The sequence below is a fragment of the Montipora foliosa genome, chromosome 12 (assembly GCF_036669935.1).
Source record: "Montipora foliosa isolate CH-2021 chromosome 12, ASM3666993v2, whole genome shotgun sequence".
Classification (NCBI taxonomy): domain Eukaryota; kingdom Metazoa; phylum Cnidaria; class Anthozoa; order Scleractinia; family Acroporidae; genus Montipora; species Montipora foliosa.
In genome coordinates, this window is record NC_090880.1 from 23,481,846 (window position 1) to 23,496,356 (window position 14,511).

The window sequence follows — 14,511 nt, forward strand, 5'->3', positions numbered from 1 at the left end:
GTTTCGGTGGAAAAACAGGGTTGCTGATCACGTGAGTTACATCATTCTATAGACGCCAACGAGTGGTCTATAAACTGCGTTTTTGCACTGGTCGTTTAAAATAACTGGAAAACACGCTTATTCTTCAAAAATACGTGCCCAAATGGTGTCATTAATCACCCACCTGAGCAGGTCAACTTCTCTTTCAAAGTACTTGACCTGTTTCAAGTTTTCCACATCTTTAAGAATCTTGACTGCAACTGGATATCCGTCTTTCGTAGACCTGAACACTGTTCCAAAGTTACCTGCACCAATTGGTTCCAAGGGGCCTGGATCCAATTGGCTTCTCACCTTGTGGCTAACTCGAGTCAAAGTTTCCAGCTTTTCCAGGACACCATCCTGAAAAATGAAATCCAGAGCTTCACACCAACAAGGGCAATTTTGGGCAAACACGCTTTCTGTTAGTTGACTAAACCGATACCTCAACGGTTCATCAGTCAGGAGCCCCTTGCGACCAGGGACGCGTTTCTCGAAAATCCTGAAAACGTTTCGGGCCCGAAAAGCCATTTGTGAAACTACTAACCGCTTGTTTTGGAAAGCCGATCTTTTAACATGTTTTCAAGGTAACAAAAACAAAAATTACTGCGAGATTTGACGACTTAAATCCTCTCCGTTCTTGAGATACAAAGGGAAGGGTTGTGACACCCGAAAATGGCCCGTCAAGCTTCGGGACTTTCGAGAAACGGGCTCCAGGAGCTTACTCCATGCAATACTAGGTCGATGTAACGGCAGTTTCACCGATGAAGCTATTTTATTAGACGAGTTCTTCAATAGGATTTGGCTTGTACGAGTGACCATTCTCATTTCCCACGGGTAATAATTTCTCAAGCAAAACTCATGATTGGCTGGAAAGGTCTGCTTTCGCGAGAAAATCAATATAAAAATAACTCGCTCTGTAAAAACGCCGTTCCACAGATACAACCAAGTTGTACGCACCCAGTAGTCCAACATAGGCTCTTGCATCAGTGTAATGTTTCCTTCAGATAATAATTCAAGATGAAAACGATAAATGAACGATTTTAATAAATTCATAAATATCGGTAACAGGAACCGCTATGAAGGAAGGAGAAACCATTTAGTCAGTGAGTTCAGAGTCAACTCTTGACTCTGAAGATGACTTCCTCTCAGGTTGTCGAAACGTCAACCAATGTCACCGAAAACAGTCCTTCTTAGGACTACACTGACCCGGACGATCACACTTAGTCCTGAAGAATTTAAACGCAAAGTAAACGGGAAGACTAGTTGTTTATTTCACCCTTTTTTACCTTTTTTCTGCAGATAAGTAAGCTGTGAATTCCCAAGATTTTACCACAAAATGGAGGAGCGCATCGCGTTAACCGTGAAGTAACCATTCCCAATGCCCTATCAAGACTCTTCACAGTTGTCCCATGCAGAGGCTGTGCAGCGGTATGGTAGCAAGTCAGGAGCTGATTGGGCTCCTGTAGCACGTAAAATTAAAACCGCGTACAACCATCTGAACTGAATCGAAGATGAAAATGGAATATTTTTTCCGTTGCCAAATTTGTAGGGCATGACTTAGGTAATGGAAATATTCGAGTATTTGAGGGGTTACTTGCATTTTGACGTCTTTATGAGGCCACAAAAATCCGTATTGATCACTCGATGAAGGTCGGCCATTTTGGCTGTACTATAGCAGGCTTGGGCGATAAGCATAGCGCAAACAGTGATTAGAAGTTGGCCTTGTCGTGAGGGAAATAAGTGTTTAAGGCACACGCGCGTTTGGCAGGGATTTGCCCATATATGAAGTTCCAGGGATAAAAATGCAATTTCTTTTATAATACCCAACTTGTTGTAAAAATGACCGAGGATGACTAGCTGGAAAACTTACTTCAATCGCAGAGATGCCAAATCTCTCCTTTATGTCAGCGTTTTCTTTCACGAGAGCATCGGCCAGCTTTAGAATGGAGTCTTCATTACTCCATGCGTTTGCCCGGCTTCTTTCATAGACCTTCCGTTTGTTCAGGACTTCTTCTCCATTGATATTAATCAGGTGATTCGCAAATTTCCTACTCTGTGGAGAGGTAGCTGTCTCTGCGTAACATATTGCCTCGTCTTGGCCACCTGCAAACGAGGCAAAAGCATAAAACTGAAAACATGAAAAGCTGTATGGATGGTCTCGCCGCTGTCATCAATCGATATTGCCATCGTCGTCGACGCTTATTTCCCTTTCGTAAACAAGCGATGCCATTTTTGACGGTTAATGTCAATCTTAGTAACCAAGCCTTTTTATTAGGTTCGCTTTCAATAAATTGTTAAGGCCCGTGCAAACGCTCGCAACATTGTTAGGCCCAACATGTTGCGAGCGTTTGCACACCATGTTGTGTGTTGTTGCGACGTGTTGGAAGTTGTTGGATGAAGTTTGAAACTGGTCAAACTTCAGAGCCAACAAGTGCCAACATTTCTATTGTTTCGTGGTCATCGAAGCGTGGTTCAACAATGTTGCGTTCGTTTGCACAGCACATTCAACAATGTTGCGCCGGCGCACGCGCACTACATGCCACGTATCCACACAAATACATGCGAACAAGAAATCAACATGGCGTCGGAGACGGAAAACGTTCCAGAGTGCTTTGTATTCTCATCTAAAGACCCAACATGTTGTGACTTGTTGCGAGCGTTTGCACACATCGGCTAACATCGCGTAACAAGAGACAACATTGTGGAGCCCAACAATGATGGGTGTTGTTGCGAGCGTTTGCACGGGCCTTTAGGGTTAATTTCATTTAAATATTTCAAAATTGCAAATTTTACGGTACTGTGTTGGTAGTGTAGAGGTTAAGTGCATTTGCCGCAAATCTATTAAACCGAGTGCAACATCGTTCGATCAACTTTTTTCTAATTTTTTTTCCTAAGGTTTTTTCTTAGTTTTTTTTTTTAATTCAAAGTGACATACGCGGCTAATCTAGTCCTAGATTAAGTATTTTTTCCTCATTTTCAAACGACAATTGTTCTCGTCCAAATGGCATCGCATGTTTACGAAAGGGAAAATTGCGTCGTCGACATGAACACCTTGAACATCGTATGCCCAGACAGAAGGAAACGATATATCACTTATCAAAATAAAACTTTGCGCTACAGTACCGGTATCATCTTTCGCGATCAATCCATCTCGTTCACGTTGTACAGTTGTAAACAGATTATTCTAAAAAAATTGGGTACGATCGCGAGCGGTTTCAGGGTAAAAAACGGAGAGTGAAAGGTCTACATTTCTACGCACACGTTGCCGTCAAAACCTCAAATTTGGTGATTTCACGTCGTTGCTGTTCAGAGCACCGCACGAATTTGTGCTAAAATGCGTGCGCACGTGCAGCACGATTATTTTTCCTCTTTTAACCAATGATGATATTCTCAGTGTTTTGCGGCGTTGTCGTTGACGTCACGGTACCCTTCGTCATTTCTTAAACTCCCTATGGTCGTCATCATCATCATCGCAGTCGTCACAAACGTCATCATCTTCGTCATCGTTTCTGTCGTCATCATCATCATCATCGTTGTAGTGGCCACAAATATCACCCGCCGGCAGCAAGTTCTCCATTCAAACAAGGACATCCAGACCGATCATATGCTAGCAAGGACCACAACATGTACACCGAGAACTCCGAGCACTACTCTCTCGAAAACGGTGCTTGTGATATTTTACGTTAACAGAGGTTATGAGACGTGGCCTAAGATTTATAGTCCTTATCCAAGTAGACTTGAAAGTCAAGCCATTTGCAGATGTAATTACAAGCAGCCACTATTTTCTCCTCATTTATTTTTTGACCTCTGCCATCCTGCAAGGAAGTCCGTTGCTCAACGAACCGAACCAACCGGACAGCGTTGTGTCCTGGAATGCACAGGATTCCTGTCTTACCTTTCAGGCGTATCAAAGCGAAAGTTTCCTTCTCAACTTCCTGTTTTTTATACGTTTCCTGGTCACCAACGATGCGAATTTCCAAGGAGCTTTTGCTTCGCAGAAAAGACTTGCAAAGCAAAATGGCCTCCGCGTATTTGCTGATTGAAATTGTGCACTTCTTCAGGTTTTTTTGCCTTTCCTCCTCAGAACGTTCTTCCTTCTTCCATAATTCTATCTCGTTCATGACACCGTGGTAAAAGAAAAGTGCTGTCACGTCCGTCCTGGATTCTTCTATCAGCTGGCGGGAAAAAGGAACCGTTTGAGTAAAAAAAAAATAAAAAATAGGACAAATGGAGTCAAAATTGCGGACATGGTGCTACTAGTTGCGGCCGATCCCCAAAGGAACAGTAGAACTCAACGATCAAATATAACAACAGGCTCTGGGGGAAATAACGAAATATCTTTCAACAGAGAAAAAGATGTATATGTAGGAGCCCATGAGTAGGAGCTTGCCTCTCTCATACACGCTCTTATGAGTCAACCTTTGCGCGTATCTTTCCATTTTTAGAACGCCACGAGTTTCTCCGCTCTGCACACACTGTTTTAAAAGGCCAATAAGAGTAAAGTCATTGTCTAACGAAGACAAATAAAGCAGTAAAACTGTATTTAAATCGTGCAAATTGATGTAAATTTATGAGTCTTCTGCTCAAGGGTTCGGTCTAAAAATAGAAAGATACGCGCAAAGGTTGACTCAAGGATCTACTGCATACGGAGGCTCCTACTAATGGGCTCCTGGTATATGCTAATCGGCTAGGAGAATTTCATCTGTTCGAATTCGTTGCTAAAAATTGAAAAGCCCGATGATTTTAGGGAATGCAAATGTTCGTCTCAACAGTTCGTGGCTGAAAGTCACCTTCCATTACCTTCCCAGCAAACTATCAGCTTGCCAAAAATACTAGCTAACCAATTTGCGAGCCGAAAAGTGCCACAATAACCCTTTCGAAAACGTTAGAGGCTGTTTTTCCAAGTTGCAAATCTGTGTTCTCCAACATTGTTCAGTATATTTCAAGTTAAGGGAAAGCAAGGAAATTTATTCAAGTTACAAAAGGGAAACTTTCAAACTTTGATCGCTAAATTAAATCATTCAATACAATAATACAATACATACTTAATTGACCGCTCCCCATCAGGGCTTTTCAGGGCCAATGAAACACAACGAAACGACAGAACACAACAACAACTGTTAAGAATCCCAACTGACCGGAGGCAAACCAATTGGCTATTTACAAGTGCAGCTGGGAAGTTGAACCAGGGACTACCAGGAACAAATTCTTGAACCCGGGATCTTCGGATCTCAAGGCGAACGCTCTAACCACTGGGCCACACTGCCTTCTTCACGTATTTTTGCACGAAACATAGCCAATTAAAAAACAGGATGGTGTGAGAAGAGAACTAAGACGAGTTTTCTCAGTGTACTTTAAAGTAAAAAGGCCTTTTAAGGACGTTCGCGCCAATTGTTTCTGCGCATCCTTACTGCGCACGCAAATACACACGCCACGTCATACACGAGCGCGCGCGATAAGTAATAAAATGAGAACTGATAGGGCAAAAGGCCATTGCTATAGCTTTGCCTGGATTTAACGGTCTTGGACGTTCGGTGACCCCTATTTTTCTTTCCAGAAACGGATTTTATTTACAATTATCTCCACGTTGTCCAAAAATGAACAAAAAATCAATGTGGGAAATTGAAAAAATTTCAAGATTTCTGCTCACGGTACATCAAATCCTGCCATCTTGCGGCTGCAAGGCGCGTGAAACTGTGGTCGCTAAATGCGAACTTGATCTTTAAGGGAACCTCACCAGTTGACTAAATTCACTTAATTAGTCCACTTAAACAATATTTGGCAGAGAAGATTTCACTTCAAAGATTTAATTGCAATATATTTGGGTTTACAGACACTGGCCTTATTCGATAACGAAGCCCGATTTTGTGACATTTTGGGTGTTTTTCCGGACATGTTCTCTCCAAAACGAAGTCGGTGACCCCCCATTTTTTTTACATTTCTGACATAACTAACTCATCATCTTACAGTGGTAAAAGTTTCAGAAGAAAATCAATGTTGAAAAAATTTCGCGCGAACGTCCTTAAGGCCTTTTTGTCGATGATGCTGTCTAAAATTTGTCGTAATGTTTTTGTGTTTTCAGTTGTCAAAGAGGACTTGAAGGACTTTAAATTCATCTTCCGAACAGCTGACTTCACAGCGTGGTCGAGAACAGAGGTATGTCCATTACTAAGGGTTACCTTAACCTTGGGGACATTTCTTACATTAGATTATGCATTATATTTTGCAATCTCTGCAATCCCGGGAATAAGAGGAGCAAACAAGATCAAAAACGCACAAGCACGCTTACTAGTCGATTTGACTCGGAAGATGGATGTTTTTCCTATGTTTATGAATAAAGTGTTTTGTGACTGCAAGTTGTTGCGATCTAAATCTGGATCTGGAACAAGATCTCCATCAGGACAACGATTATGATTACAATAACGACAACAATTTCAATTATGACTACCTTAACAAGGTTATCTCGCCTTGCTTTCATAGCAGCCATAGTCTGCTGCACCTTCTCTTCAGAATAAACACCTAAAAACGGAAGACCTGCTCACTGCATGTGGTAAAACAACATTTACATGTAATGTTGCAATCGACGGCGGACAACAGTGGTATTCATTCTCCCCTCCCCCTCCACTAATGCGAAAATAACTTAACTCCTAATCTGTCATATCAGAATCCCAGGGTATATTTTGCTTCTGGTCATGTCTGCTTTCAGTTGACAGGTTGGCTTATTTGGTAGCGCATCATGTGTCTCTGTGCAGCAAATCTTGGACCAACACTTCGTTGCCCTAGGTTCTTCAAAAGAAGAAATACCCCTATTTTCCGGCAAGATCACTATTTACTGGAGCAATGCCACCAAATCCACTTAAGTTCCACTGAATAGTCGATTATCTTGTGGAGTGCCCTAATCGCCCTTTGAACAACTGCATGGGACCTGCGCTTAAACAGCATTTGCAAGTTCAAAGACTGAATAGTCTTCTCCGACAGGGACAAACGTCCTTAGGCTTCGTACGTCTCAACACTTGTTAATAAACCCAAACATTGCTATGTTTTCTGAACTCCATTCCTGGTGCTAAAACATTATGACCAAAATGTGATTTGTTTAGCGGCAATGCCGTTGCCGAAAGCAAAAAGCAAAAATGATAGGTGGACATGTGGAAAAAAAATGACATAATACGTCTGCTCCGTTTTGCAACAGCTGGGAACTCAATACAGTACACGTTGCCCCTTTTAGAGCACCGACATAATTTCGAATCTAATTTAGATTTTGAAGGTTGTATTTGCCAAGTGGCATATCAGCCCGATTTTGATCTGTATTACTCAGAATAATCCAGTAACTGTCAATTATTCGTGTCATTAAAAAATGAAAAAAAAGCTTACCAAAAGGATCTTCAGTGAAAATGTTTTCAATCGTGGGACGTGAAATTTGCGCGAAGTATTCATCAGGCGAAAGAGCGTTTGTGATAGAGACCGTGTGGAACACGACTTCCGATGCCATTTTCTCCAGTGCTAATTGTTGCTGTAAATATTCAGCGCGTTGATGACGCAAATAAGATCTCTCATAAACCTGGATATAAAAGCAGAAAAATTTGATTCAGCTAAGAGGCCAGCTAGCCCGTCAGGTAGTACGTCAGCAAGTCTAGTTACCAGTCAATAAGCCAACCAGCCCGGCAGTCAGGGAGTCACTTAATCAATCGGTCAGCTGTCACTTAGTCGCTCGGTGAGTCAGTCAGTCATTACGTAAGTGTACGTCAGTCAGTCACTCAGTCATTTCTTCAGTCAGTCGGCCAGTCAGTCATTAAGTCTGTTAGTCAGTCACTCAGTCAGCCATTCAGTCAGTCAGTCTGTGCATCCGTCAGTCAGTCAGTCAGTCAGTCAGTTAGTCCGTCCGTCCGTCCATCAGTCAGTCAGTCTGTCCGTCCATCAGTCAGCCAGTCTGTCCGTCCATCAGTCGGTCAGTCTGTCCGTCAGTCAGTCAGTCAGTCAATTAACCGATCAGTCAGTCAGTCAGTCACTTAGTCAGTCAGCCTGTCAGCTAGTCATGCAATTACTTAGACAATCGGCCAGTCTGTAAGAAAGTCAGTCGATCAGTCAGTCAGCTGATAGATTATAAAACGATGGGCTTATGCTAATCAGGCAAAAAATGTAAACAAAGATCGCCCCATATCCAGGATTGAAGGTAATAGTATGCACGCCAATTTTAATAAGTCACGAAATGTTCTCTGAGACGACCTCGATCGTCCGGGTAGAACTCAGTTCTATCTGAAACGAATGGGGCGATCCGGACGATCATATGGAAACCAGAGCACTTGAAGGACTTTAAATTCAGCGCATGCGCATCCCGGAAATGAGAAGCGCAAACAATCAAACGAGCACATGCACGCTTACTTGATGATTTGACTGCGGGTGGATGTTCTTCCACGCAGTCAGTCAATCTGTCAGTCAGTCAGCCAGTCATTCATTCATTTAGTCTGTCAGTCAGTCGTGGAGTCACTTAGTCAATCAGTGAGTCGTCAGAAAGTCAGGCAGTTCTCGGTCATTCTATTATTCCCTCACGAAAATATTGATGTTCTCACTTTTTACCTTCTGACATGCTTGCTTCGATTTGCTTTCGAATAGCATGCAGTTTAAATCTGAGGCGAGCAAGGAAACAACGTCTCTGATCTCTTTTAGCAGAAAGCTCTCTATGTTTCTTAGAAATGTAAGTATTTTTATTGTCATTGAACTTCAGAATAATGGGATGAAAGAAAAATCCATCGCTGTCCTCTAAAACACTTCAATTAATAATTCCTTACCTTTCCAGGTTGAATATTTTCTTCAATCGTTCCTGTACTTAAGAACTGCACAAAATCCCAAGGCTGTAAATTCGCCTTCAAAGTAAGCAGATTTCCATCTTTCTCCAGATCTGACTCGCTGTGAGTCTCAAATTTGTAATGTTTCAACTGTTATCAAACAAGATGAACAAATCAAATTGTTTAGGATTTCGCAATAAGGTCCACATGTACAGTTTTTGCTCATTTATTCAGTCGCTGTGACGAAAACAAGAAGTGGGTTTATCCACTAGGTTGATATGGTATATTCCCACCGTGAGAAATTTGAAAGCTGACGTTTCGAACGAAATGAAGAATGATTGCTTGGTCTTTGACAACCTTTCATAAAGAACGGCATGCATGATTCATTTAAATATCCAAGCTGACTCGATTTTGAACCTATTTCTGTAAACGTGTAACGTTTGGTAGGTGGGATGCCACAGGACAACCCAACTGCCCGCATCAACGTTGAAATTTTCGTTTTGCCAAAAATCAAAGAACCTTGATTTGAATATTTTAGCTAATTCCTTCCCTGTTAACAGATATTGACTATCTTCCCAAAAGCCTGGAGAGAGACATCGCAACTAGCTCGCAAGCGAGAATAAGTAGCGTTTCCCGTTTGCCATTTCACGTAAACACGAAGGTAATGACGAGAGGACATCGTCGAAACGTTGTCGCTGTAGCTTTTCAGATTTTCTAATTAAAACTGTGTTAAAGATTCGCTTTTGCATTTTTTCATTCCTAACTGCATGGATGTCAAACGTATGTGCTACTTCGTGGCTTGTATTTGAAGGGGGTCTTTTACAGGAAATTATATCACGACGCATTTTTCAAGAGTTTATTTGTATGCAAGCACTTTTAGTTACAAAAACTATCCAGGAAATGTGGTCAGGGCTCGAAATAAAGGCCGGTCAACATACAATGTCCGAACTTATTTAGGGGTTGACAGGTCAACCTTTCGTCTTGCCGATCACGTTGACCGGTCACATCTGATCGTTTTGAAAATGAAAGAAATTAAAATTTCCATGCTGTTCAGTTGTTTCAGTTGTAGCAAGTCGCTGTGTATTGTCATTTGCAGAACTTTGATCTGAAATCCTGGGTGAAATGCAACAAGAACCGTTGTTGACAATGAGTGCTTTGAAGTGCTATAAGCTCTAAGCAACAACTTTTTTGGAAATATATAACGCCAGTTTTGGTTCATGGGCCCCTGTTTTAAGAGTTATTTATTTTATATAATTTGACAGGCCAGAAACGGTACGTGACCGAGCTAAAATGAATTTGGCCGGTCATCGTGTCCGGAGACTCTCCGGAAATTATTTCGAGCCCTGGTGGCATTCTTCCACATTTTACTATCAGGCCGAGCGCGTTTCATACTATACTGAGCCAACTAATTCTTCAATAGCATCTTCTTATTCGTCATTCATATAACTATCGTTAATTTTGTGAACAATTCTCATAAGCTCCCAACCAATAGGACTTATTATGGAAGGCCTAGAGTTTCCTTTTACCTCAATTTTTGGAATAACATGCATCCTCAGCAATACTTATAATTTACCTTCGAAGAAACAACAAACTTTCGGAAGAAATTCTTGTACTCATCGCGATTTGGGTCACATCCAAGAAACAGAATCGATCTTTCATTGAAAAGTCGCCTCATAAACTCAACCTCGGAGTTCTCTAGAGAGCTGCAGAATTCCTCGAAGTATTGCTTGCTGCTGGGCTGAAAAATTGAATACAGTGAAATGTTGTCAACAGTAACAGATGATTGCGAAACAAAGAGAATTGACACAGGAACCTTACGACTACTGAGGTGTGCAAAATTTTCACAGACCGAGTTATTGGAGAGATTTTATAGAGAGATTTAGCATCTTGCTGACAGCAAAAGTCAGGCTGAAATTTGCGTTTTCAAATGAGACCTGTTTCATTTTAGGTCATTCCTTGCCTGTTTCTACAGACATCGAGCATGTTCTCAAAAGAATCTCAAAAGAAAGAGACAAGATAGTTAGTTTCTCTCTCCTCTTGAAAAATTGCTCTATATCGATATCTAAAGCTAGCAAGCATGGAATGGGCTAAAATCAAACTAGTTTCTTTCGTTTTTGGCAAAACGCAAATTTTAACCTAACGTTTTCCGTTGACCATAGACGCGACGTTTTACATTGATTTTACCGCGAAACCTTGACCTTTCCTGTCAATCCTTAGTCCTTCGCAGCCGTCTTTCGGGATGTCACGCAACGCTCCCCCGAAAGAAACGGCTGCTCACATCGGAACCACATTCCTTTCCCATTGTTTTGACGGTCCATTGAAAAAATCAAAAAGGTAAACCAATAGGAAGACCTTAGACAGCAATGACCAAAACCAGGTTGCTGACCAGCGGTTTTCGTCAAAACAATGGTTTGATAGGGGTGCTCAGTCTCGCGGGCTCAGAAAACCTGGTTGTGGTCATTGTTATTTAAGGTCTTTCATACGAAGAGGCCGTTTTCGAGTTCATGTCTGCCTCCTCTTCAAAGCATGTCTAAGTGCGGGTTCAAACCCCGTTGAAATCCAGAATTTTCAGGCTTCTCTACGCAATCACAAAAATTGCGTTCATGACTGCGAGGAACACAGCTTCACTTGATTTCATATCCGCAGTTCAATATATGATGCATTTCATATATCATTTCATTCTATATTTATAGTTTATTGTAAAAACCTTGACAGCTAAAAGGTTGAGGAGTATTTAAATTTTAAACCATGCCGAAAATAAGAAACTATACAAACGGGGATTTAGATATTTGAATGGAACCATAAAAATCACGATAAAAGCACGGCATGTTGCAACGTGGCACTGAAAACTTGGACAAAACTGGCACACAAACCTCACGCGTGCTTTAGCGATCTACAACAAATATTGGATGCACGAAGGTTACAGGCTATGAAGTTTATGGTCGAAATTTGCGACTATTTTTGACGATGCTTAATGTCCTTTACGAGCGCTGCGCGACATGACTCCCTTTCCCACTCCCCCCCCCCCCTCTCCCAGCCCCCCCCCCCAAGTATAGGAGTTGTACGCTCTTGTATACTTACCAGCGCACGCGCATTGAAACCCGCATCTCCAAGGCACTTGATTACCACATCTCTGCGCAGGTCAGGCCAAGATTTAGCTAGACAAGAAATCTAGGATGGAGGATAAAGGAAGTTGTCACCTGAAATTTGTTGTTGTCTCAAGTGTCATTAACAAAACTTAAGTGTCATTGACAAAGCTTAAACACGAGCATTTTCATGATTTAATGGGAAAAAAGCAGACTATTGCCTAAACTAGCCATCTACATTTCCCTCATATACTCCGTCTTACCTGATCTAATCGAACTTTCTCTCCACCATTCCCAGTCTTCCACAGGAATCGCTCCAAGAGCTCGTCCATATTCGTAGTAATTAACAGAGGAAACTTCCCGACATTCCTTAGGACATTGTGAACTCGCGACGGCGCTTGATGAAGAGTTCCCAAGAATTTTTCCTCTATATCCAAAAGCGTCTTTAAGCCGTCCTGCAAAAGGAGCGGAGTAAGATTTTGAGTAGATTAAGGTAACTGACACCCTCCAAACTTTGATAAACCACAGGGCACAGATCTGCACCAAACTGTCTCCAACTCTTTGAAATCAGCGCGTGGATTCATTAACGCCGTACTGAGTAAATACTGTCTTCCAACACTTCAGTGGACTGCAGTTAATTCCATTCAACCAACTGAAACCACTTATATCATTGAGTTATCAGGAGACCAACTAGAAAAGCGGATGGTTAACTTGGTTTCCTTTGTCGAACATTCGAAAACTATTATTAATATTTGAGCCCTTGTTTTGTGCATCACAAGGTTGTATTTCTAAAATTTTTAGTAAGGTACGAGGAAATAAAGATTGTCTTGTATTGATGTCAATACATAAATCATCCAAGAAACGTAACCAATATAGTCCCAGATGGGATTTAAACCAACGATCCTCCGTACTCTAAATGACATTACTTTCCCAGGATTCTTCGTTGCTTTTTTCGCACGTTGAGACTTACCGGTACCCCTCTCCCATTTATCCGCCACTGGGTCACCTAGGATGCCTCTCAAACTTAATATCCGTTTCAACTCTGGTTTATCAGGCAGAAATTCTCAGAAAATTTCCAAAATTGTGGCTGACGTAACGCACCCAACGTGTTGTCCCCCTAATCTATACAAGTCGGTCATTTTTACACACAGAGGCAGCGATACTTACGGTCAGCGCTTGCAGGTCTGAAACACGCGCAGTCGTAATAAAGGGCCGTTTCACAATGATTAGCGGATTTCGTGATTCTCGATGCTGACCGAAAGAATAGGGAAGGTTGTACAGTTACATGTACCTTGGCAGAATGATTTACAATCTGCGACCATGGCCAGTCGTCCAATGAGGGGGTTGGATTTTCCGGAGTCACCAAGGTCGAGACTTGTTCACCAACAAAAAGCACCAGCTCTTCCGCGACAATTTTAGACCGAATGGCTTCAAGTTCTTGCGACAGCAGCAAGCGAACGTCATTTCCATCTGAAGGCATGATTTCGAATGCCAGCCAAAGCTGATCGATTCCTACGTTTCGAGAAAAATCAGTGACATGCCTGTAAAGAAATAAAGGACGAAGTCTGTTGAGACTATAAGTACACGGGATACTTTGATCCTAGCAGTCCCTAGTTCATCTTCTCGGCTGCACTTGTCAATAGCCAACTGGTTTGCCTCCAGCCAGTTGGGATTCTGCACAAGCTCAAGCACAAGCATAAACGCAAACACAACTGGTCAAATAATTTGTGTTGAGTGAAAACGTACCAGCACACGACGCAAACACAAACATTCACTAGTTCCATGTTCTCTCTTACAACGTGGCGCTGCGAGTGGAACCTGGAACGGATCTTTTTCGTTGAACGAACATGCATGCGATTTGTCGCACGAATTCAAACCAGTTTGAATTCGTGCGCCTTATCGCAGCGACAAAATTAGCGAAAGCAGCGTTGTCGCATCGTGTGTACACTTCCGGCAACAAGTCGCTGCGACAAAATATAAATGAACCAATGAGAGAGCGTCATATGGTCTGCCATATTGAATTAAAACTAGTTCACATTCCCCCTCATACGAGATCACTGCGTGGGCACCGAACAGGCGTCGTGTCGCAGCGACTTGTTTTGCAAGTAGTACACATGGAGCAATTTGTCGCAGAGACATGTCGCTGCGACTTGTCGCCTAGTGTGTCCCGGCCTTAAAAATACACTCACCGAAAGCGTCAGAGGTTTAATCTTCACTTGCTCTTACAGCAAGCCAATGATCATTTCTCCAGTTTCTTTGTGTGTAAGGCTAAAATTCTTGTTTCTCGAACACTTTCAACCCGCCATTTCTACTGTTCACGGTTTTCTCTTTCCTGCTTCCGTTTAAACTCGAGCATACGTAATAAGACCGGAACCCACGTTTTCTGGGAAAATGGAGTCGAGTATCCCGGAGTCTCTCCGGGCGCTAACACGCTGGCCAAAAAGCCCGAGGACTCTGGGTACGAGATTGACTCTGAGGCCGACCCCTTTTAAAGCTACATTTTTCAATAAAACACGAACACTAACTCAGCAAAATAGAAACATCACCCAACAAAGTTTTACAGGTTTCCGTTTCGATGTGACCGCCCTGGATTGCCATTCGAGGCACTGATTTGGGTGTGACGG

General features: G+C 42.2%; 1 protein-coding gene across 1 annotated transcript in view; it reads right to left on the reverse strand.

Annotated features, from left to right (window-relative positions):
• LOC137979671 (uncharacterized) overlaps positions 1-14,511 on the reverse strand; it is a 43,377-nt gene that overhangs the window by 26,891 nt on the left and 1,975 nt on the right. Inside the window, exons 2-11 of the mRNA XM_068826983.1 lie at positions 13,179-13,428; positions 12,151-12,342; positions 11,883-11,972; positions 10,375-10,539; positions 8,805-8,951; positions 7,390-7,576; positions 6,467-6,537; positions 3,914-4,193; positions 1,889-2,121; positions 164-378 (exon numbers count right to left, since the gene is read on the reverse strand). Of these exons, the coding sequence (XP_068683084.1) occupies positions 164-378; positions 1,889-2,121; positions 3,914-4,193; positions 6,467-6,537; positions 7,390-7,576; positions 8,805-8,951; positions 10,375-10,539; positions 11,883-11,972; positions 12,151-12,342; positions 13,179-13,367 (1,769 nt within the window). The 5' untranslated portion in view covers positions 13,368-13,428. The remainder of the gene's footprint in view (positions 1-163; positions 379-1,888; positions 2,122-3,913; positions 4,194-6,466; positions 6,538-7,389; positions 7,577-8,804; positions 8,952-10,374; positions 10,540-11,882; positions 11,973-12,150; positions 12,343-13,178; positions 13,429-14,511) is intronic.